Below are 19,183 nucleotides of genomic sequence, written 5' to 3'. Positions count from 1 at the left end.
TTTTATACCCAAATTGATAGTTCTACTCAAGCTTACTCCGCCTTTTAAACCATAGTCAAATGAACACTTCATACCTATCATCATCTGGTCAGTGACCTACATGAAATGGTCTATTTATCTTTAATTTCCCATTATTGACATCAGGATTCAGAAGACCAGGTACCATCAACGCTTCTAAAAGGATGGGAAGAATCCTGAAGAGGCACAGAGAGTGTGCCAACTTTATTTTACCTTTTCATCTGCTGTTTTCAGACCTAATTTAACATACACACACTTTTTTTTTTTTTTTTTTTAGGATCAACCCCCTGCCTGCTATTACCCTGGTCTGCTACCAAGTTGCTACCAAGTGTAAGATTCTGCAGCTGTGTTCAGATAACATAAAAAGCCTACCAGTCATTGTGTTCTGGAGTAGATGAGTTCACTTGGCCATACAAAACATGAGATTTTACAAAGAGTATTTTACAATGTCACAACAACTCTGAATGTTAAATTCAGACCTCCTCATCCTTTTGAGAAATACTTTGTTGGTGGCATTTAATGAATACACTTTGAACTTAAGTCTCTAGCACAGTCTTTTGGCAAGGCAGTTAATAACAAAATTGTCTAGGCTTAGGAGGGCTGTCAGGGAGTTGGAAAGCAATTTTATGTTCTTTAAAAGAAAGAAAAAAAAAAAGGAAAAGAAAAAGGAAAATACAAGAGACAAGCAAAATGATGAGATATTCTTAAATTCACATAAACTACTAGGTTAATCTTTAAATGCAGTGAAGAAATTTGATAGGAACATTTATAATATAAAAAGTGAACACAATTTAGATTCTGAAATAGTGCTTACTTAACGAAAAGGCGGGGGGGGGGGGGGGGAGGGGGAACATAAGTCCAAAAGAAATTAAACCTAAAAAATCTAAAATCTTCCAGGAATCCATCACTCCTGTAGCAGGCTAGATAAAGGTAGCTGAAAAATTAAAAAAAAAAAAAAAAAAAAAAAAGACAAGATTAAAAACACGGAAAAAAAAAAACAAAAAAACAAAAAAACATTATCTTCTTTCTGTACCTAAATATTCAGGTCTTGCTCTTCTGATGCTTTATGTTTGATGGAATGTTCTTGAGGAATAAGATTGTTGAATATAAAAGAGAGATAGTAAAGAGACTGTGAGTATGGGACCTCTGCTCTTCTCTGGTTCATGATTGCTTTGCTCCCTGGGCCTGTTTTAGATCACTCTGGTTAGCCTACTTCAAGACAACACACAGGCGTGGTTCTGGCAATAGTTCATTTCAGAGATCTCTTCATCAGTGAACAAGACTGTAGCAAGAGGATTCACTGATTCCCCTCACCCAGAGCTTTATGGCATCTCCAAGAAGGCTTTGCTTCTTCAAACATGCACAAGTGTCTTCCTACCATGGCCCACCTTATGCCATATACATAATTATGATCTAATAAGTAAGTCATTAAGGTTAATGATGTTGAAAAAATCATTAAAATGATTGTTAATTATGATTTAAAAGCACAAGAACATCACATGGAGCTCAGACAAGGTGCCTGGCCAACTACTATAGGGCTTGGTTTCAGCCAACTGCTCAAAAATATTAGTCTGATGTGTTGGCCTGAAGCAATCTGGGCATAGAGTTTCTTGGACTCAGGGAGAGGTCCTATCAACATTACACAGATAGTCCAAGTGACTACCAGAAACTTAGAAAATGTATGTAATTAAGAATGCTTTGTGCAGACTGACATTTTCTATGACCTATGATGCAATCAACAGTGACTACAGATTTTAGTTGTTTTCTGACACTGAGGGACCAAAGCAAATACAGTAAATGCATTTCAACAGATAATTACTTATGAATCTTTCTTCCAAGCTGGACTCCATGTTAAGAATATTTATTTGGCATGCATACCACCCCACCCACCATTGTTCCGAATACAATAGAGGGCCCTCAAGAGAAAGCAGGACACAGCACAAGAGCAGATGATACAGAAAGGGAATGAGAGGATACCAACATGATGTAGATTCATCAAGACATTGAAGTGAGTTAGGGTCACATCTTTGCTTCTCCAAAGAGAGACTATCGTCTCACCAGATGATCCCCAAGACTGGAAAAGTAGGCAATACACAAGGCAAACTCTTCTGGAGATCAATTAGCTTGTTAAGTGTTACTGCAGGCCTATTATTGTTCTCCTATTATTCTATTTGGGGGACAAGAATAACTTTATTCTGGCTACTTAAATTTTGAAATTTTCAAAAGAGATTTAAAAGAAATGATCAGACAGAGTTAATCTGTTCCTGCTGATGTACATGGGAAGGCCCCCTTTCCAGTGCTGACTTCAAAATGAGGAGGTTGAGAGATTTATATGTATCATGAAAATTAAGAAAACAATAAGCAATTAGTAAAAGCACAACAATTCAGGAATATTTAGGAAACTTTTGTTCCAAAAATTCTGAGAGCATGTTTATAAATGTATATATTAAAGGTTGCAAGAAGATACTTGGAAGGTGATGAGCCCACAGTTATGGCTTACAGCAACAATGTAAACAACTCTCCTCTCAGTTTTATCAAGAAATGTCCTTCAGGCTGCAATTATTAGGGCAGAGCTACATTGTTAGGGCAGAGCTACATTGTTCTCAGAGTGAACAGTTACCATCAGTCAATACATTATGTGACGAAGTTCTGGTTTTTGCTTAGTATCATCAGGATCTTTGAAGAAAACAGACATCTAAATATAAAAAAATTATAGGAACTGAGTCATAAATTATGAAAATATTTTTTCATAATTTTCATAATTTTTTCAGATACTACATGTAAAATATGTTACTATTCATATATAAAGTACGTACAAAAGACTCGCAGAGTAGCATCAAAGGCAATTACAGAAATGTTCACAGGCAACTTTTTCTGATACATTATGAATTTGATTATTTTTTGTAAATCAAAAATGTTTTGAAAGACATTTGACATGTCTTTCACTTATAGATACAGCCAAATCAGATAAGAAATATTTTCCATTGCTTAACCTGTGCCAAGAATGCTAACACTACAGTTCATAAGGGTCTCTACTGAAAATAGCTGTTCTACATGTAAATATGTGGTTAAATTACAACATCTAAACATCAGCAAAAGCACGCAGATAGCTACCTGGAAAGACTGGCTTTCATTTATAAGTATATTTTCATACAGTATGACAATTATTGGTTAGTTCCCATTGGGTCTACTTCCCTCCAAGGCTGAGGATTAAGCAGTAATTCCCAACATTTTGATGCATACAGACCAGACCAATTAAACAATAGCATATGTATTAAAATTCTGATGACTGCTTCTTGGTTGGAAGTACTGACCAGACTTATAGATTGTCCTATATCTCTTAGCAAGGGATTTAGGATTAAATACACTAATAGGGAAAAAATATAAATACATATAAAAATGTCCCTGTGTTTGAATCACCCTGGTTATTCATCTAGTGCATAGATAACCAAAGTTTTCCTGAATATATTGTTTTCTTTCATACATTTGTAGGTATGAAACAGGACCTCAGATATCCTTGCCATGGCCACATGCTGCCTCGCTGTACACTGGTGGGTATATCCCCAGGAGGAAACTGCAGCACCAAAACGGGCAGATCATCCCTGTTCTCAAACAAGTCAGAAATGAGCCAGGAATTCTCCACCCTGATCTGATTTCCACCCTCTGGGATATCAGAAAGCTTACAGCATGGCGATCTACATCAGTGATACTCTCCACAGCAGGCTGTGAAAACCACATAGTTAGTAACAATTTACAGCTGAAATCACCACCTGCAAGAGACTGATTTTTGTCAAATAGCAAAACAGTGGGATGCTGCAACACACTGCTGAAGCCATTTGGCTGGAAAGCTGCTTGCTAGGGCACAGCTTTTCTCCATCAGGTTGCTCGCCAGGGGTGGTCCTGCAACAGTGTGCAGGCAGGGGCACCCGCTGAGATGAAAGGGTGTAGAGCGGTGGGTCCAAAATCAGCTCCAGCATGTGGTAAAACAGATCTGATAGATGACTTGGAGCATGTAAATAATAATCTCTTGATATAAACCTGTTCTGTGCACATTTGTGTTTAAAACTCAACAGTATCAACAATGTTCTGAGGCTGAGGAGGAAATGAAAGCAGTGAGCTGTCAATCCACCGACACATTTTTCTGCTCAGCCACAAAGAGAGTGTTATTTTTATTAAGAGCAGCATCTTACATATTTGCAAATCTTGTCATCTCATCTTTTGCCAGAAAGTCATGTTTGGAGAGCTGAACAGAAGCTCTGTGGAGTGTTCAATACAGAGAGTTACCAACATACCAACCATCACATTTGGTATGAATAGAGGGTCTCAGCACTGACATACAGTGAGATGCGAAAATCAAGGTTAGTGTACAGAGTTTTTAAAAAAATTACCAAGAGGTCAGCACAGGAGTGGGTTACTGGTTACTGGTAACCTTCTGGTTAACTTACTGGTTAACTGGTTACCACTGGGTACAGCTGCCATCTGAGTTATGGGTAGTTAGAGATTTGCAGAGGTGTCCTTTTTCCTAATTCCCAACACCACAGACACAAATGAGGCTATGTGACAGACTGAGGGAATTATTAATGCTACCTTATGACTTGCTTGCACTGAGCAAGTTATTTTTTGACAATGACCAGCTTTTTCGGGATAGTCCAGCACCTCCCCCAAATTCAGTGCTGTGTACATTTGTGTGTGCGTGTAGGCCCTATCAGACAGCTCTGTATATGCTATTTCTTCTCATCTTTATGCATATTTGTGTTTGTGCACCTGTGAAGTCTAGCTTATCCTCTGAAACTCCTTGCACTGAGCCCAATCATGCTGCGTCAAAGGGAATTATTGGTAGCTATGGCTGGGTTCATTTCATCTAACTTTAGACTTCTACAAACAAGTATGTAGACTTATATTCAGTTTTGTCACTCTGAACTCCCTTTCTAATGGAGAGAAACAGAAAGTTTCAGGATGCTATTTACCTGACCAAGTACATGCACATCCTTTAAAATGAGGACTGTGCCCTCCACTTATTTCCCTCCACTGACTCTGAAGGGACTTTAGGAGGACCAGCTCAAGCGCTGTAAGCATCTTCTTCAGATGTATAGCCATGTAGAAGAATCAGGGTGTTTTCCAGAAGCATTTTTTCTTCTCCTCTTATACTGTCTGTCTGGAAAATGTCAGCTTCCTGGAAACATTTTAAATTATTTTGCCACATAACCTAAAAGATCACTTATCACTTCTTACAGAATTCACAAACTATCCCATCTGGATTTGTTGCTTCATCTGAATAAAAATATTTCAGCCTCATGTCCTCCTTTCCCCAAAGGTGAAACAAGGTCTTCCAAAATTTTCTGCAGGTTTCTGATGTTGTCTGTTTCTTAAATAACTTTCAGTAACCCTGTTTTTATTTATTTGTTTATTTATTAAATACTAAAATTCCATGTAACTCTCCTTGGGGTAAAAATGCATATACATGTATCTACCCTGTTTCTCCCCATAGTAGATATTTATCAGTTTCCTTTCCTGGCTGTAAAATATAATCACCGCAATTCTATGCACTTTATCACTTCCCTCACAGAGATTCTATTGTATTAGTGCCAGAGCTTGCTTGAGTTTCTCTGTTAGGAGCACATTTTTTCCCACCTATGGTGATACCTTCCTTTATGAAATGCTTACAACACCATGAGGCTGGTCTCCTGTTGATATAGTTTCAATATAGCTAACTTAATGCACCCTTGTTTTCCAAGAATTTCCACCCATGTCTGTCTCTTCTGAGATCTATCATGTAGCATTAATCTCTAGCAAAGGATTTCCCTGTAGATCATTTTACTCCCTGTTTGATTTGATCTCTTTCTTTTGGCAAAACATATTGCTTTCATCTTTAGAAGCTTAACCTCCATCGTTATTTCCCCTTGTTTCCCAGTCACAATTTAACCATGCAGGCTGTGGTGGGGATTACTTTAAACTGAGAAAACAATTCTGTTCTGTATTGAGCTATGCTGCTATACTGCTGGGAGAAGCGATTACATTTAATAGAAGCTGTGGCTTGCTATTTGAGATGTATAGTAGTCTCACCGGAGATATTATACTGGATCTTACACACATATCTGTTATATGCCAAAACTCCACAACTGGTATATGTTTTCTAATGTTAAGGGGTGTTAGAAGGAACTTCTTTTTAATTATTAATCAAATTCTGAAATGTGGTGTGTCCTTTACACACTGAATTATGCTTTACCCTTTAATGCAGCCAAATTAATATTGCTATCAAAATTCTAACTTTGCACTAAGAGGATGTGTCAATTTTTCAATAAGTATGAGAGTGAGAAACATTCATATGTCTATAATATGTAAACATTCACTAACTACTAACAAGCTAACAAACACCACCTTTTCTTTTTCAGGGCTACTACTGTATCAGAATTAAATCTGCATTAAATCAGCTGATCGGAATCCCTACATTACACCAACCACATTTCCTGCATTCCCTCCATGTGCTGTGTACAAGGAATCATTTCAATCCCTGGTGAACAGCTCTGACATTGGGATATGGAGGTAAAGAACACAAGCTCTGAAGTTCTTAAAAATGTCATCTCTTCTTTAAAATGTCATCTCTTGTATTCTATGCCTCCCAAGTCCCTATTTTTTTATGCTTTTATATATATATATATATATATATATATATATGTAATGAAGAGTACACCTTGGTAATTTTCTTTTATCTTTTTCTCCATACTTTTAATTCTAGAAATACATAATTTTGGAAAACCCCTATGATCCTTTCAAAATAACTTATTTCCACCCACTATTAGCTCCCAAATCATGGTTTGATTCCTAAGTAATACTAGATTCCAAATCCCTCATCCAATCCTTCCTTTATGAACATCTGTTTACACCAGTTCTAACCTTGCAAATTGATTCTTCTGTTCTTACCTTGCAAATTGATTTTGGATGCCAGACAATGTACTCCTCAAACCAAATTACAGACTGTTTTGGCTCAGTACTGTTGTCTGACACAGTTCTCCAGAACGACTGAAAAGTGTTAAGTTAGTTCAGATCTCCAGGGATGGTATTACTACAGAGAACAATGCTGCATCCTCCTGAAGGATTTGTTCTTAGAAAGGGACTTCAGGTTAAGAAAAATTTTCCAACTTCCCTATCAGATGAACAACCCTGTTGATTATGAAAACTGAAAAGATTTCACATATTTGTCTTGCAAGGGACTGGTTAATTGTTTTGCATTTCTCTCACCTTAAGCAATAAAAATAACTCAGCCTTATTTGGTTTTGCTTGTATCTATGCTTTTGTCATTTGCAATTTTACATCATCACCATTTAACTAAACACTATGATATTTTGTTTGTGAAGATGTAGGGAAGTCTTTTCATCATCTATATATTTATTTTAATATGGGAGCATTTTCAGCTCTTTTAGGTTTTAAAAATATTTTTAAAAACTCTCAAATGCTGGAAATAGATTTATAGGACATTGTTCACTGAAGTGTGCTCATGGCAAACAGAAAGCTAAATGCTTCTCTTCTTTAATACGCCAAATCCACCATCAAAGCAACAAACATGCTAAAAGTACTGCAAGAGTGATAAAACACAAAGGGAAAAATTTAGACAAAATGAAATAAACAAATAAACAAACACTGTGCTGTGAATACAAATACAACAAACAATTAGGATTCAATTTCTTTTTAAGACAGTTGCAAATTTGATAAATTTAACATATTTGCTCACTAGGTTCCTGTTACTTCATGTGCTAAGGCCACCTCCAGTCATTCCACTAGCAATTCAAAGCCAAGATCTGGTAAGCTGATTACAGTAATTGAATATGGTCTTGACCACTCAACTACAAGTCTATTCATACACACCTGTATGATGCATATAATGTATAATTTGGGGTGATTCACTTCCCATCTTTATTATTGTTCTAATATGTAATTTGTGATCTGTGCCCATAAAGGCAAAAGAGTTCACTGATGGTGTTACACGCTTGTAATACTTGATATAATCTTGTTCCTCATCTGCTCTTTTTATGTGAAAGCAGCTAACAACTGTATCTCATATGGCAAATAAATCAATTTTTTATGCAAATCAAAACCGCAGTAGTGGATAATAAAGAATTCCCTTTTATACAGCTAACAGGGAAAAACGTGCTACAAATGTGAAAGAATTATGTGGTGCTGAGATTCTGCTAATCCTGAGGGCAATCTTTGACTGACATAACTAGTACATGCTCTGTGGAGACCTGTTCCCAAGAGGGGAGCTATCAGGCACATGTAGGCTGCAGGATGTGGCCCCGGCTTCTTTCCAAGCCATGTGGAATGCACTGCTTCCAAACCCACAGCCTTGCTTCAGCTGCCTTGTACTGTGCAAAAACATCTGTTTTCTGAGACTGTACAGGCACTGACCAGCTGCTTAACTCTTATATGTGCCTATTTTAAATGAATCGCTCACGCAATTAAAGCAACTAGATCCCTGAAAAGTTGTCTCTAATGGGTCTGTGGTGCTCTGTTTTTTTTTTTTTGTTTTTTTTTTTTTTTTTGTTTTTTTTTTTTTTTTTTTCCATTTACTCCTGTGTGAATTCTCTGATGAGAATTGTGCATGAAATTATGAAATTTTCCCTCTGATTTTAAGCCACCTGCAGCACTCTCTCATGGGATAGTAAGAGTGGAGTTCATACAGCAGTCTTCCTCAGTAGAGGGCTCTAATAGAATCCCCATGCCTGTTTGCAGGAAATTTGCATTTCCACTTGTGTAATTGTGAGCAACCTCAGCGTGGAGATCTGCTCCCTGTGGGACCCATGGGCTACAGGGGGACAGCCTGCTCCACCAGGGGCCTCTCCACAGGCCGCAGGGGAACTGCTGCTGCCTGCCTGGAGCACCGCCTGCCCTCCTGCTGCACTCATCTTGGGGGCTGCAGGGCTGCTTCTCTCAACATTTTCTCACTCCTCTCTCCTAGAGTTGTCCAGCCGTTCTTTCCCTTCCTTCAATCTGCTCTCCCAGAGGCCCACCCAATGTCACTCCCTGGCTCAGCTCTGGCCAGCAGCAGGTCCCTTTTGGAGCTGGCTGGAGCTGGCTCTGGTTTGACATGGGGCAGCTGCTGGGCTCTGCTCACAGAGGCCACCCCTGCGCCACCCCAGCTACCAAAACCTTGCCACATAAACCCAATACACAAATCAAGATACTCGGTTCCCATCTACAGGAATCCAGCTCCCATCAAGCACTGTGCTGCACTGTACCTGAAGTAGCATTGGGCACAGCTGCCTTTTTTTTTTATTCATTTCCAAACAATGAGGGTGAAGAACATTGCAAAAATAAGGTGTTTCTCACCCCATAAAGTTGAAATTCTTCACCCTGCTATGACTCACACCCAGGTCAGTACTGTCCTCTTCTTCTCCCACTTTCCTACTCCCAAAAAAAGTACTAAGCTTCTTACCTTTTGGACATCTGCACTACCTTAGCTCTTTTTTTCATCCATCCTGAATCTCAGTTACACATTTTGTGTTTGCATGTGGCTAAAGAAGAAGTAGGGAAGAAAAATGTTGTTTACATACATGGAAGCTATTTTTAACATGGTATACTGATCAGGTAGGGCACTAAATTAATTTTAAAAATATACTATTTAATTGAAGAAGAATATATGTATACTAGTTATGTTCTACAAATATCATTCCTCAATGACAGTTTGAGTGAATTTTCATATGTAGTGTATTTTAAAGAGCTTTCCAGACATAAATTGTTCCATTACAGAATTAAATGAAAAATATATTAGTGAGAAAAGAGAGAGATCAGAAGGTACAAACAGAGTTCTATTTACATCAGACATGAAACATTTGTAGAGGTATAAGTTAGCTACTCCACTGCATACAGTATGCACAAAGGAATGTCTTCTTGCAGAGGGAAGGGTCAGTTAGGAAGAATGTAGAAAAGCTTGAAGGCACAGTCTCTTAACTGTCATGTGCCCACTAAAATACACATACCAATGAATATTACTGTGATACAAAGAGGATTCTAAGAGGAGGTGTAGGACCATTGTTCAAAAACGTTTTGCTTTCCTTTGTTCCTCATAAGAATGCTCCAATATCCTAGATAAGCAAAATAATAGTTGAAGAAGAATTTCACATTTACAGCTGTGGTAATAGTAACTACAATGGCAGCTGCATAAACATAATGTGGAAATGGAGAAAGAAAGATTCCTAGTAAAACCGGAAGCCAAGACATGAAACAAACAAACAAGCAAACAAATAAAACAGATGGGAAATTTGGCCGACAGAAAAGTTTTAGGTTAATATTTAGAACATTTCCTCACTCTGCATGTTTCAGAGGTGTCTCTTTTCCTTCAGATGGGTACACTGAGCAGAACTATGTAATGTCTCTCACAAAAGGCAAAGGTCATGGACAACAGTTGCATCTCCTTTCTGCTCAACAGCTCCAGCACATCATTTTTCTCTGTATTCTTGACCTATTTATGTATCTATGAACTCTTTTCAGCAAAGCAACAGGGAATTTGAAACAGGAGAGAAATTGATAGCATGTATAGAGACATGACTTTTTGCTGTCACCATTCACATAGTGAAGTAAATTAAGGGAAACGTAGAAGAAAAACAATTTTAAGCACCATTACTTTTCATGGGATATTCCACACTTGACTTCATAGATAACAGGCAAACTAGAGGAGTGATCACCCTTGACCTGATAATCATTGGCAAATGCTGGTGGTAAGTGGGTTACCTCACATTGGTTGTTCTTTTAGAAATCAATAGTAACTATGAAACCTCATCCATGCAAGTGATGTGACCAGAACTTGAATAAATAAAACCAATGAAAATATCCACTAGGAATAGGAAAGCAGTAAAATAGTTTTTCCAATGGGTGTTTACTTGGCTTACTCTTATTTGGAAGTGTTTCTAGTTAGGAGGCAGTTCCAAATGTACATTAGAAAATCCTTTCATTTCCTCCTCCCCAATCCCCCCACCCAGCTAAATAAAAAGAGAGTGTAAGTCCATTTAAGTTTGACGCATATGTTTTCCAAAATATACATCAGTCCTCCCAAAAAGAAAAGCAATGAAGATTCTTTGGAAATTCCTTAAGTATTGTATAACAGCCCTGAGGTGCTCCTAGATTCATCTCTGTACCACAGAATAAAAGACACCCAGCTTGTTCCTGTGAGGGACTGTCACATTGTTAAGCCATTCAGCTGCAATGAAGAGGGTTAAGAGGTCAACAGAAGACTGCCCAGGTTTAAATGTTGGCAGACATTTTCCACCATGTCAGTGGAATTCTGCTGTTGGATTAGATCACCTTGCAATTTTGGTGGAACTTCTTCTTTTCAAAGTGAACAATTTAGGGATTATTCCTGGAAAAATTGCTGCTGAGCTCATGTCCTTTTTGGCAGGCCAACTGAATTTAACAGACAAAGCAAAAGAAAAAAAAAATCCTTGTGACAGGTTTAACTGATTTTAATAGAGTACCACATTTCTTCTTCAGGAATCCTAAAAAGATCTAAAAGCTATTCAAAATTAATGAAGCATTTCAGATGTGGCTAAGTCATTATGAAGTCGTTATTAAGTGTATTTTACTCACTGAACTCCTTAAAGACCACAGGAAATTTCACAGTATTGCATGATGTTCACATGTTCACACTAACACTGAACTGGCTACAAAAGTCTGGACAACAGTAAGAAGAAACACTTTCTTCCTCTTCCTCCATGCTAACAGAGCCTATTCAAATACAACACGTGATCATAGACATGATCTTTCCTGGTCTCTGAGGACTGATTTCAGCTACTTATTTTATTCTTATTATTAATAAGAATTACTTACTAATATTACTATTACTTAATATTCAGCTACTTACTTTGACAAATTGAGTATCCATAAAAAGACCAAATGTATCTCAATGTGTAATGAACTGCATAGTGGTCACTGGACATTTACAAGAGACTATCAACAAAGACTCTGTGTTCTGCCTGGACAGAATATCATGGATTCTCTGGCCAAGTGGTGGCAACTTTCAGAAGTAAGATATGTACTTGAAATTACCAAACCAAACCAACAAAATGTGTCTTATGGATAAATTATTGTAGGCCTTTGCAGCTGTACATTTTTTATTCATAGTCATTGAATAAGAATTAAGTAAATTGAGTCCAGTCAGGTTTTGAGTTTCTTCAAGAATGGAGACTCCATCACCTCTCTGGGCAACCTGTTCCAGTTCATACAACGGTCATTTACATCAAGGCATCAAACTAAGACAAGACAGGATACAGAACAGTTCCTCACTCTGCAGAGAAAAGCGTTAGAGATTACTCAAAAATATCAGGTTTGAAAAAATGTCAGGAGACATAGTCTGACATGTTTTCTTTCTTTCTTTTCTTTTCTTTTCTTTTCTTTTCTTTTCTTTTCTTTTCTTTTCTTTTCTTTTCGTTTCGTTTCGTTTCGTTTCGTTTCGTTTCGTTTCGTTTCGTTTCGTTTCGTTTCGTTTCGTTTCGTTTCGTTTCGTTTCGTTTCTTTTTTCTTTTTTCTTTTCTTTTCTTTTCTTTTCTTTTCTTTTCTTTTCTTTTCTTTTCTTTTCTTTTCTTTTCTTTTCTTTTCTTTTCTTTTCTTTTCTTTTCTTTTCTTTTCTTTTCTTTTCTTTTCTTCTCTTCTCTTCTCTTCTCTTCTCTTCTCTTCTCTTCTCTTCTCTTCTCTTCTCTTCTCTTTTTTCTTTTCTTTTCTTCTCTTTTTTCTTTTCTTTTCTTTTCTTTTCTTTTCTTTTCTTTTCTTTTCTTTTCTTTTCTTTTCTTTTCTTTTCTTTTCTTTTCTTTTCTTTCTTACAGAGAATTTCTAGAGTTTGTGATATTATTAATTTCTGTTCTCCATTACAATCATGAAATCAATATACCTTCATCAGTCATATTTAAAATAGAAATAGCCTATTTTGAATATTATTTAACACACATGCAGCCTGCCTAGTCAGATCTAAACTGCTTGCTGGTTAACATATTTTAGTATACACCCTAAGATTTAATTCTAACTGTGGATCAAAGAAAGGCACACGTACTTTTTTAAGAGTGAAAGCTTCTGTAGCATAACCACCAAAAGTCTAAGCTGTAGTTTCATCGGTCTCCTTACATGCAGTGGGTCATGTTTCCTTCTGCTGTGGCTCACATAGACTTCCCAGATCTTTTATTCTGGAAAGGGAATGGTGAACAGGATTTTCACTACTAGTAAACCCTTCGGTCAGCCTTGGTATTGAGTCACCGATCCAAAATAATGAATCTGCCAGGGAACACAGGAGCCCACAGAGCACCCTGGGCCCATGTGGATAATGAATGAGCTGTCTAACTCCTAAGTAAACATTAAATGAGATTAAAAATTGAAACTCTTTGATATTCCTTCTTTCTGTTCTTATACTTTTACTCATACAATTGCTATCACCTCAACTAGATAATTCCCCAACTAAGGACCAAACCAGTTCAGGAAGGGGCCCTTAGCAAGCAGTCTCACATAGTAACCAAAAGCACACTCTCAATACAGAAAATGCACATATTAGAACTGGACTAAACATAAAAATTCCCTTTCTGAAATGAAGAATTACCTATATTGTATGCCCTTCAAAGAGTTTCCTTTCAGAAGTCTTTAATTTTATCACCCCTAACATTCTTTCCTTCCTTTCCTGGGTTTTATTTGTAAAGGTGTTCTTAATTATAAGAAGAAAGACATTGCCACACGTAAGCTCTGCAGCCTATTGAAATCACAGCTGCTCCAACAGGGAACACTGGAGTTCCTAGCACAAGTCTGAGCACACTAAATTCCTCTTCTGGATATCAGAACTGATTTACTAACCTTTTTCAATATGTCCATTTTATTGCCAAACTGAATCAAAATAAAATTTAAAAAGTGAAATAAAAAGAGATGATAAAATGTAGTGGGGTTTGCATACCAGAGCAGTCATAAATTTTTCAACATGTGGCTTCAAATGTACCCATAAGTATTTTACCATCATATTTTAAAGACATTTTCTTCTTTAAGCTTACTCCATTTTTAACTTATATAGCATATTCTGTTTAATTTCTTGACCTAATTATAAATTGCAACACCATGTCTTATGACATTATAAAAAAAATGAATGTCTTCCTCTCAATTCTTTTTTTTTTCCTGTATTACTTACTTTCTGACAGACTCAATAAACTTAGTCATTTGCATCCAGACACCATATTAGATTCAGTTATCAATAATTCCACAAATATATAAACTCTGTATTCAAAGAGAAATTCAGGTGGAAATCAGCCAAAATTTTCTCTACTCTTGCTTCCATAGATGCAGTGTATTGGGCAGATCCATTTTTTTGACAGCTGCTTCTTTAGGCCTTATTTGGATCTAGTTTTAAACAATGTGTTGATAATCACCTGTGCTTTTGTTTTGATTCACATATTGGGGTACTAACTCTATTTTACCTGACCTCTTGCTTCACCTACATTTATTTTTCTGTTCTACATCTCCTCCTTCCAGTTTTTCCCCTACGCCCCTTTCCCCTCCCCTCCCCTCAGTGTCAATGAATCATAACATAGAGACAGCATTCCACAACAATTCTCTCTTTTTAATTCATCTTTGCTTTCTACCTAGATATTTGAAGTTTCAGACCCAACTTCACTCAAGCAGCTTTGCAGTAACATAACATCTGGTTCCTCGCATATCAACCACATGCAATTTTGCCACGTCCTGTATAAATGCAAATGCAAATTCAAATGAACAAGAACAACAGCAAACAAGCTAACACATCCTTATGGGTCCTAGAGAGCTTACAGTATGGCTTCATCTTACTTTAGGGCAAAGATCAGCACAGACAAATGGGGGAGTTTTCCTTCCATATCTGTCATAATAAACAGATGAAACTTAAAATGTTGCACTTTTACATATTTAAACATATAGCAGAAAAAGAAAGAAATGTGGGGAGAAGACAAAGATAGCCAGGACAATTCATAGTTCTATCCATATTCAATTTTACTTCTCCTAACACATGAAATAATTTTAATAATTATTTCCCTAACATTCTTCTATTGGTTACTGCTTAGTTCTTTTTCAACAGATATCATTTCTGTCACACTCACAGTCTATTAGTTGTATATGAAAGACCAAAACTTCTCTTTGTATGTAGAACTCCCTTCAGTTAAACAGAATTTCACCAGTTCAGGATTCTTCCTATGTAGATACAAATGCAAACTTGTAACCTTAGATTATAGACTTTCAGGTAGGGATCATACTTGTCTGATTCTGTGAAGTGCAGAAAACATTTCAGACAGCTAAGAACTTCATAATCAATAAAAAAATGCTCATGGGAGACAGCGTTTAAGGACTGCAAGCCAGTGGTATTTAGGCGCAGAGCCTGAGAAGGAAAAAAAATATTTATTTATTTATTTAAAGAGTCCTAATGACCTCCAAGTCAATCATTTCCTGACAGTTAACGATCAGATGGATTAAGACCTCCTCCAGATGGTCATTAACTGCCAGGAAATAGCCGACTCATTGGCCATAAGTGCTTTAAACACCATTAGGATACTGCTTTTCATTAGTCCCATTCATATGATGTTGCTATGCACTGAGTATATGAATGCAGCAGAAAATCTTAGTTTCAAGACACCAGAACAGACCGCAGGTATGAAAACAGCATAAACAGATGTATTTTGCTTACGCAGAGCTGTATTGCTGCTAGAACCATAAGAATGCGACGCTCATGGAAATCATTGAAGAGAGAGAGCCATCATTGCAAGCTTCCACACACTAATCCACTTAAGTGCCTTCTCTTATGTCCTGACAGGACCACCCCAAGGGGTGAAAGGTTAGTCTCCATGCCAAATCAACTCATGCTTTCCCTGCTAAGATGTCCAAAAAACTATGTGACTATTGAGATTAGGTTACATGATCAGTATTAACAGGACTAAGACAAAAAATCTAAAGCGCAAAAAGCACAACCATTTAGTTTTAAGGTACACACACATATTAACATATTCAAAGAGAGACTAAAATATCTCTTCCAAGCAATCTCTAGAAACAGAGAACTGTATTTTTTTTAATCATGTGTGGTATATACATATAACTACTTTTAGCTATTGACACAAAAAAAGCACAGTAAAACTAACTGGACAACCCCTAATCAATCTGAGCTTGATTTATTGTAAAATATCCAAAGTTAAAGATAGATCATTAATCAATCTTCAAAAATATTTTTTCTGATTCTCTTTATGTATATATACATATATAAGTATACATATCTATACATATATATAAATAAACATATGAACATTTATGAAGTGAAAATAGAACTATTTGTGAAATTATAGGTAAAACAGTTTTGGAAAAATAACCTGCTAATGTTATTATGCAATGTAAGGTAACTAAAGAGCAGTGGAGCTGAGAAGGACTACCTTCAAAAGTGCAGTGAGCAAACCTAAAGCTATATTACTTCTATTATTTTTAACAAAAGCTACAAATGCTCTTGCTCAAAATCATCATCCACTCCTTTGCAGAGATAGAAAGACTCTCTATATGTTTGCCACATTTAGATATCATTTTTGCAACACATTTTAAACAAAGGGCATGTTAACCCTCAGCTTAGAAAGATAAAGCTAATGAAGAAATTGTTTGTTTGTTTCTGCAAAATTAATCAGTGATTTTGTATTTGGTGCTGGTGCTATAAGGCCGTATCATTACAATTTACAGGTCTGAAGATAAACCCTAGCTTTTATGAGAAATCTACAAAACACAATGTGAGTTAAAATTATTACAACACTTAGGTCTTCTGAAGGTCCTTGGTGCCAGCAAGCTTCATAACAAGCTCCCACATGCTGCATATTTCATTTTCCTGAGATTTGTATCCCAAATATGCCAAAATTAGTTTTCATCATATGCTGCAGATGTGTTAAATTTTTGGAGAGGTCTTGTTTGCACTGGGGCAAAGCTGTTTTCTTGGAAAAGAGAAGACGACTTTCTTATTATTTTCTTCCCCTTTTTTTTCTGCATTATTTTACTACAGTAAAATATATTTTTGTATGTTTGCTGAAGTCTTCATAGCAGTGAGATGCAATTAAAATAAACCAGTGCATTTTATTTTTATTTTTTTTAATTTAAGTTTATTAAATGAGTATCTCAAAAACTGCCAGAGGTTCTGTGTTGCTTTCTGAAATACAGAAGAACACAGAGAAAAATCCAACACCCCCAAAAGGAATCCTTCTAATTGTGCTTGAAAATAGATGATTTATAAAGGAGAGGAGAAGAAATCTTTAGTAACGTCAACGTGTATACATTACTAATTCCAAATATGACTATTGTGAGCTATTAAGCTAACCCATCAGTGAATTGGGGAGGTCTATCCAAAGAGTACATGAACAACTGGGGTTCAGAAGCAGGCTGGGTAGTCATGAAGCATAATCCTAACACCTTAGTATCACTTCTGCCATGCTGTCTCTCTTCACAGACCTCCTGAAACACCCCTAGAACAGAGACAATGCATTATTGTAGACCAGAGCCCTACTGACACAACACTGCCTCTGACTGGCACTTACCAGTCCATGGTGAATGATGGAGTCTGGGTTGCCTCTTCCACACATAGAGAGATGCTCCTTAACACATGACAGAAAAACCTGGATGATGTGCTAAAGCCAAAATGGCACGGTTGGAAGAGGTAGGGTTCCTTTTAATCCATGTGCTCATGCATTGGTATCAGAACAATTTCAGATAACTGAAGCTCAGAACAGGCTTCCTATATAGCAATGACTTATCTATCCCAGATGTACTATATAATTTTTCATATACTTACTTGTTCTAATGACTTAAAAGCTTTTCTTCTGTACGTTCCCTGCTAGGCCTGTTCTTGTGAGCAATCAGCTGGTTTACTCAGTTCTTGATTACCTCATTCCTTTTTTAGCAAACAAGAGTCCCTGCCAATTACAGGGTGCAGATGTCTGACAGTGTTCAATGCCAAAGAAGTAGAAAATGCTCCTCTGTGTACAGGCAAAGAATTGCCAGAAACTTATTTATAATGAGGATCCATGACTTTATTTCCAAATTTGGACAAGTTAGATATAACACAATCAAGTTATATCTGAATATCACCTGGTTCTGGCAGACAGCATACACAGAATATTTTCTTACTTCACCTGGTGATGACAAAATAACTACTGACTTTAGTATAAATGTAATTTCACTTCTGATTCTCAGGTAAAGTAATCTATACCCTTAGGAATGCCAATATGGGGAAAACCTGACAATTATATTTTCCCAGTTAATTTTATCGACAATAACATAAGCCCTGATTTGTGTATACTGTCACTGTGTGACTGAATATATCTTAAGAAGGCTTGTGTGAGGATATTTTATAAAACAGCAGTCTGCAATGATAGTGCAATAAAAGAGTGGTTTTGAAGAGAGCATTGTGGACAACAAACTGGAAGACTGGGCTCTATGTCCAGCCCTCCAAGTATCTGGGTTGGTAGACACTTCTTTATCTATAAACAGACCTAGTAATTGGTGGAACGTCCCTTATTTTCCCCATTTTATGATATTTTCTAAGCATCTTTCCCCATTTACTGACTGAAGATATGTGAAAGACAAACAAATGGTAACAGGGGAAGAAAAAAAAAAAAAAAAAAGTAATTCTTTTTTGTTAAAGAGAAAAAAAAAAATCAAACCTACCACATGGACCTACTACGTTCCTGCCAGAGGGCAGTAAATGTCAACACTGTCATATACTTCCTGCTTCTAAAATGAACTGCTTTTAATTCAGAACCATTAAACTTCACAGCAGTGGTAACCCCTTCCTGTGTGTTGTCTTTGCTTTGGGCCAGTCTCTTAAATCATTCAACTCTGCTGCATGCTAGAGACTGAATCCTCAACAAATGAATCTATCCCTGCAGTCAGATTTCTGCAATAAGGCAATGCTTTGATCAGAGCCTTCCTTCTTTCCCCAAGGATGAGTTAACCTAATAAAAATGCATATCCTGCCCAAATGTTCATTTGCTCTCATTTACTCATTCCTTAATACTAATAGCAAGATCACTGAACAAACTAACAACTGAGGCTGGGTATAAATATCCACCCTTCAATGGCCATTTGTCAAAGATGATCAAGGCCATACCACATTTCATGCTCTACTTGTAGGCTGGGCAGCTGCTGTTTTTCTTGCATTGGTTCAAAG

General features: G+C 36.8%; 1 protein-coding gene across 1 annotated transcript in view; it reads right to left on the bottom strand.

The window, feature by feature from the left end:
- The window catches only part of VEGFD (vascular endothelial growth factor D), a 42,059-nt gene extending 38,350 nt beyond the window's left edge, over window positions 1-3,709 (bottom strand). The window contains exon 1 of the mRNA XM_021269302.4: window positions 3,503-3,709. Within this exon, the coding sequence (XP_021124977.3) occupies window positions 3,503-3,550 (48 nt within the window). The 5' untranslated portion in view covers window positions 3,551-3,709. The remainder of the gene's footprint in view (window positions 1-3,502) is intronic.
- Between the last annotated feature and the right edge of the window lie 15,474 nt (window positions 3,710-19,183).

Source organism: Anas platyrhynchos, chromosome 1 (genome assembly GCF_047663525.1).
Source record: "Anas platyrhynchos isolate ZD024472 breed Pekin duck chromosome 1, IASCAAS_PekinDuck_T2T, whole genome shotgun sequence".
Lineage (NCBI taxonomy): Eukaryota > Metazoa > Chordata > Aves > Anseriformes > Anatidae > Anas > Anas platyrhynchos.
This window is presented reverse-complemented; position numbering and strand designations above follow the sequence as displayed.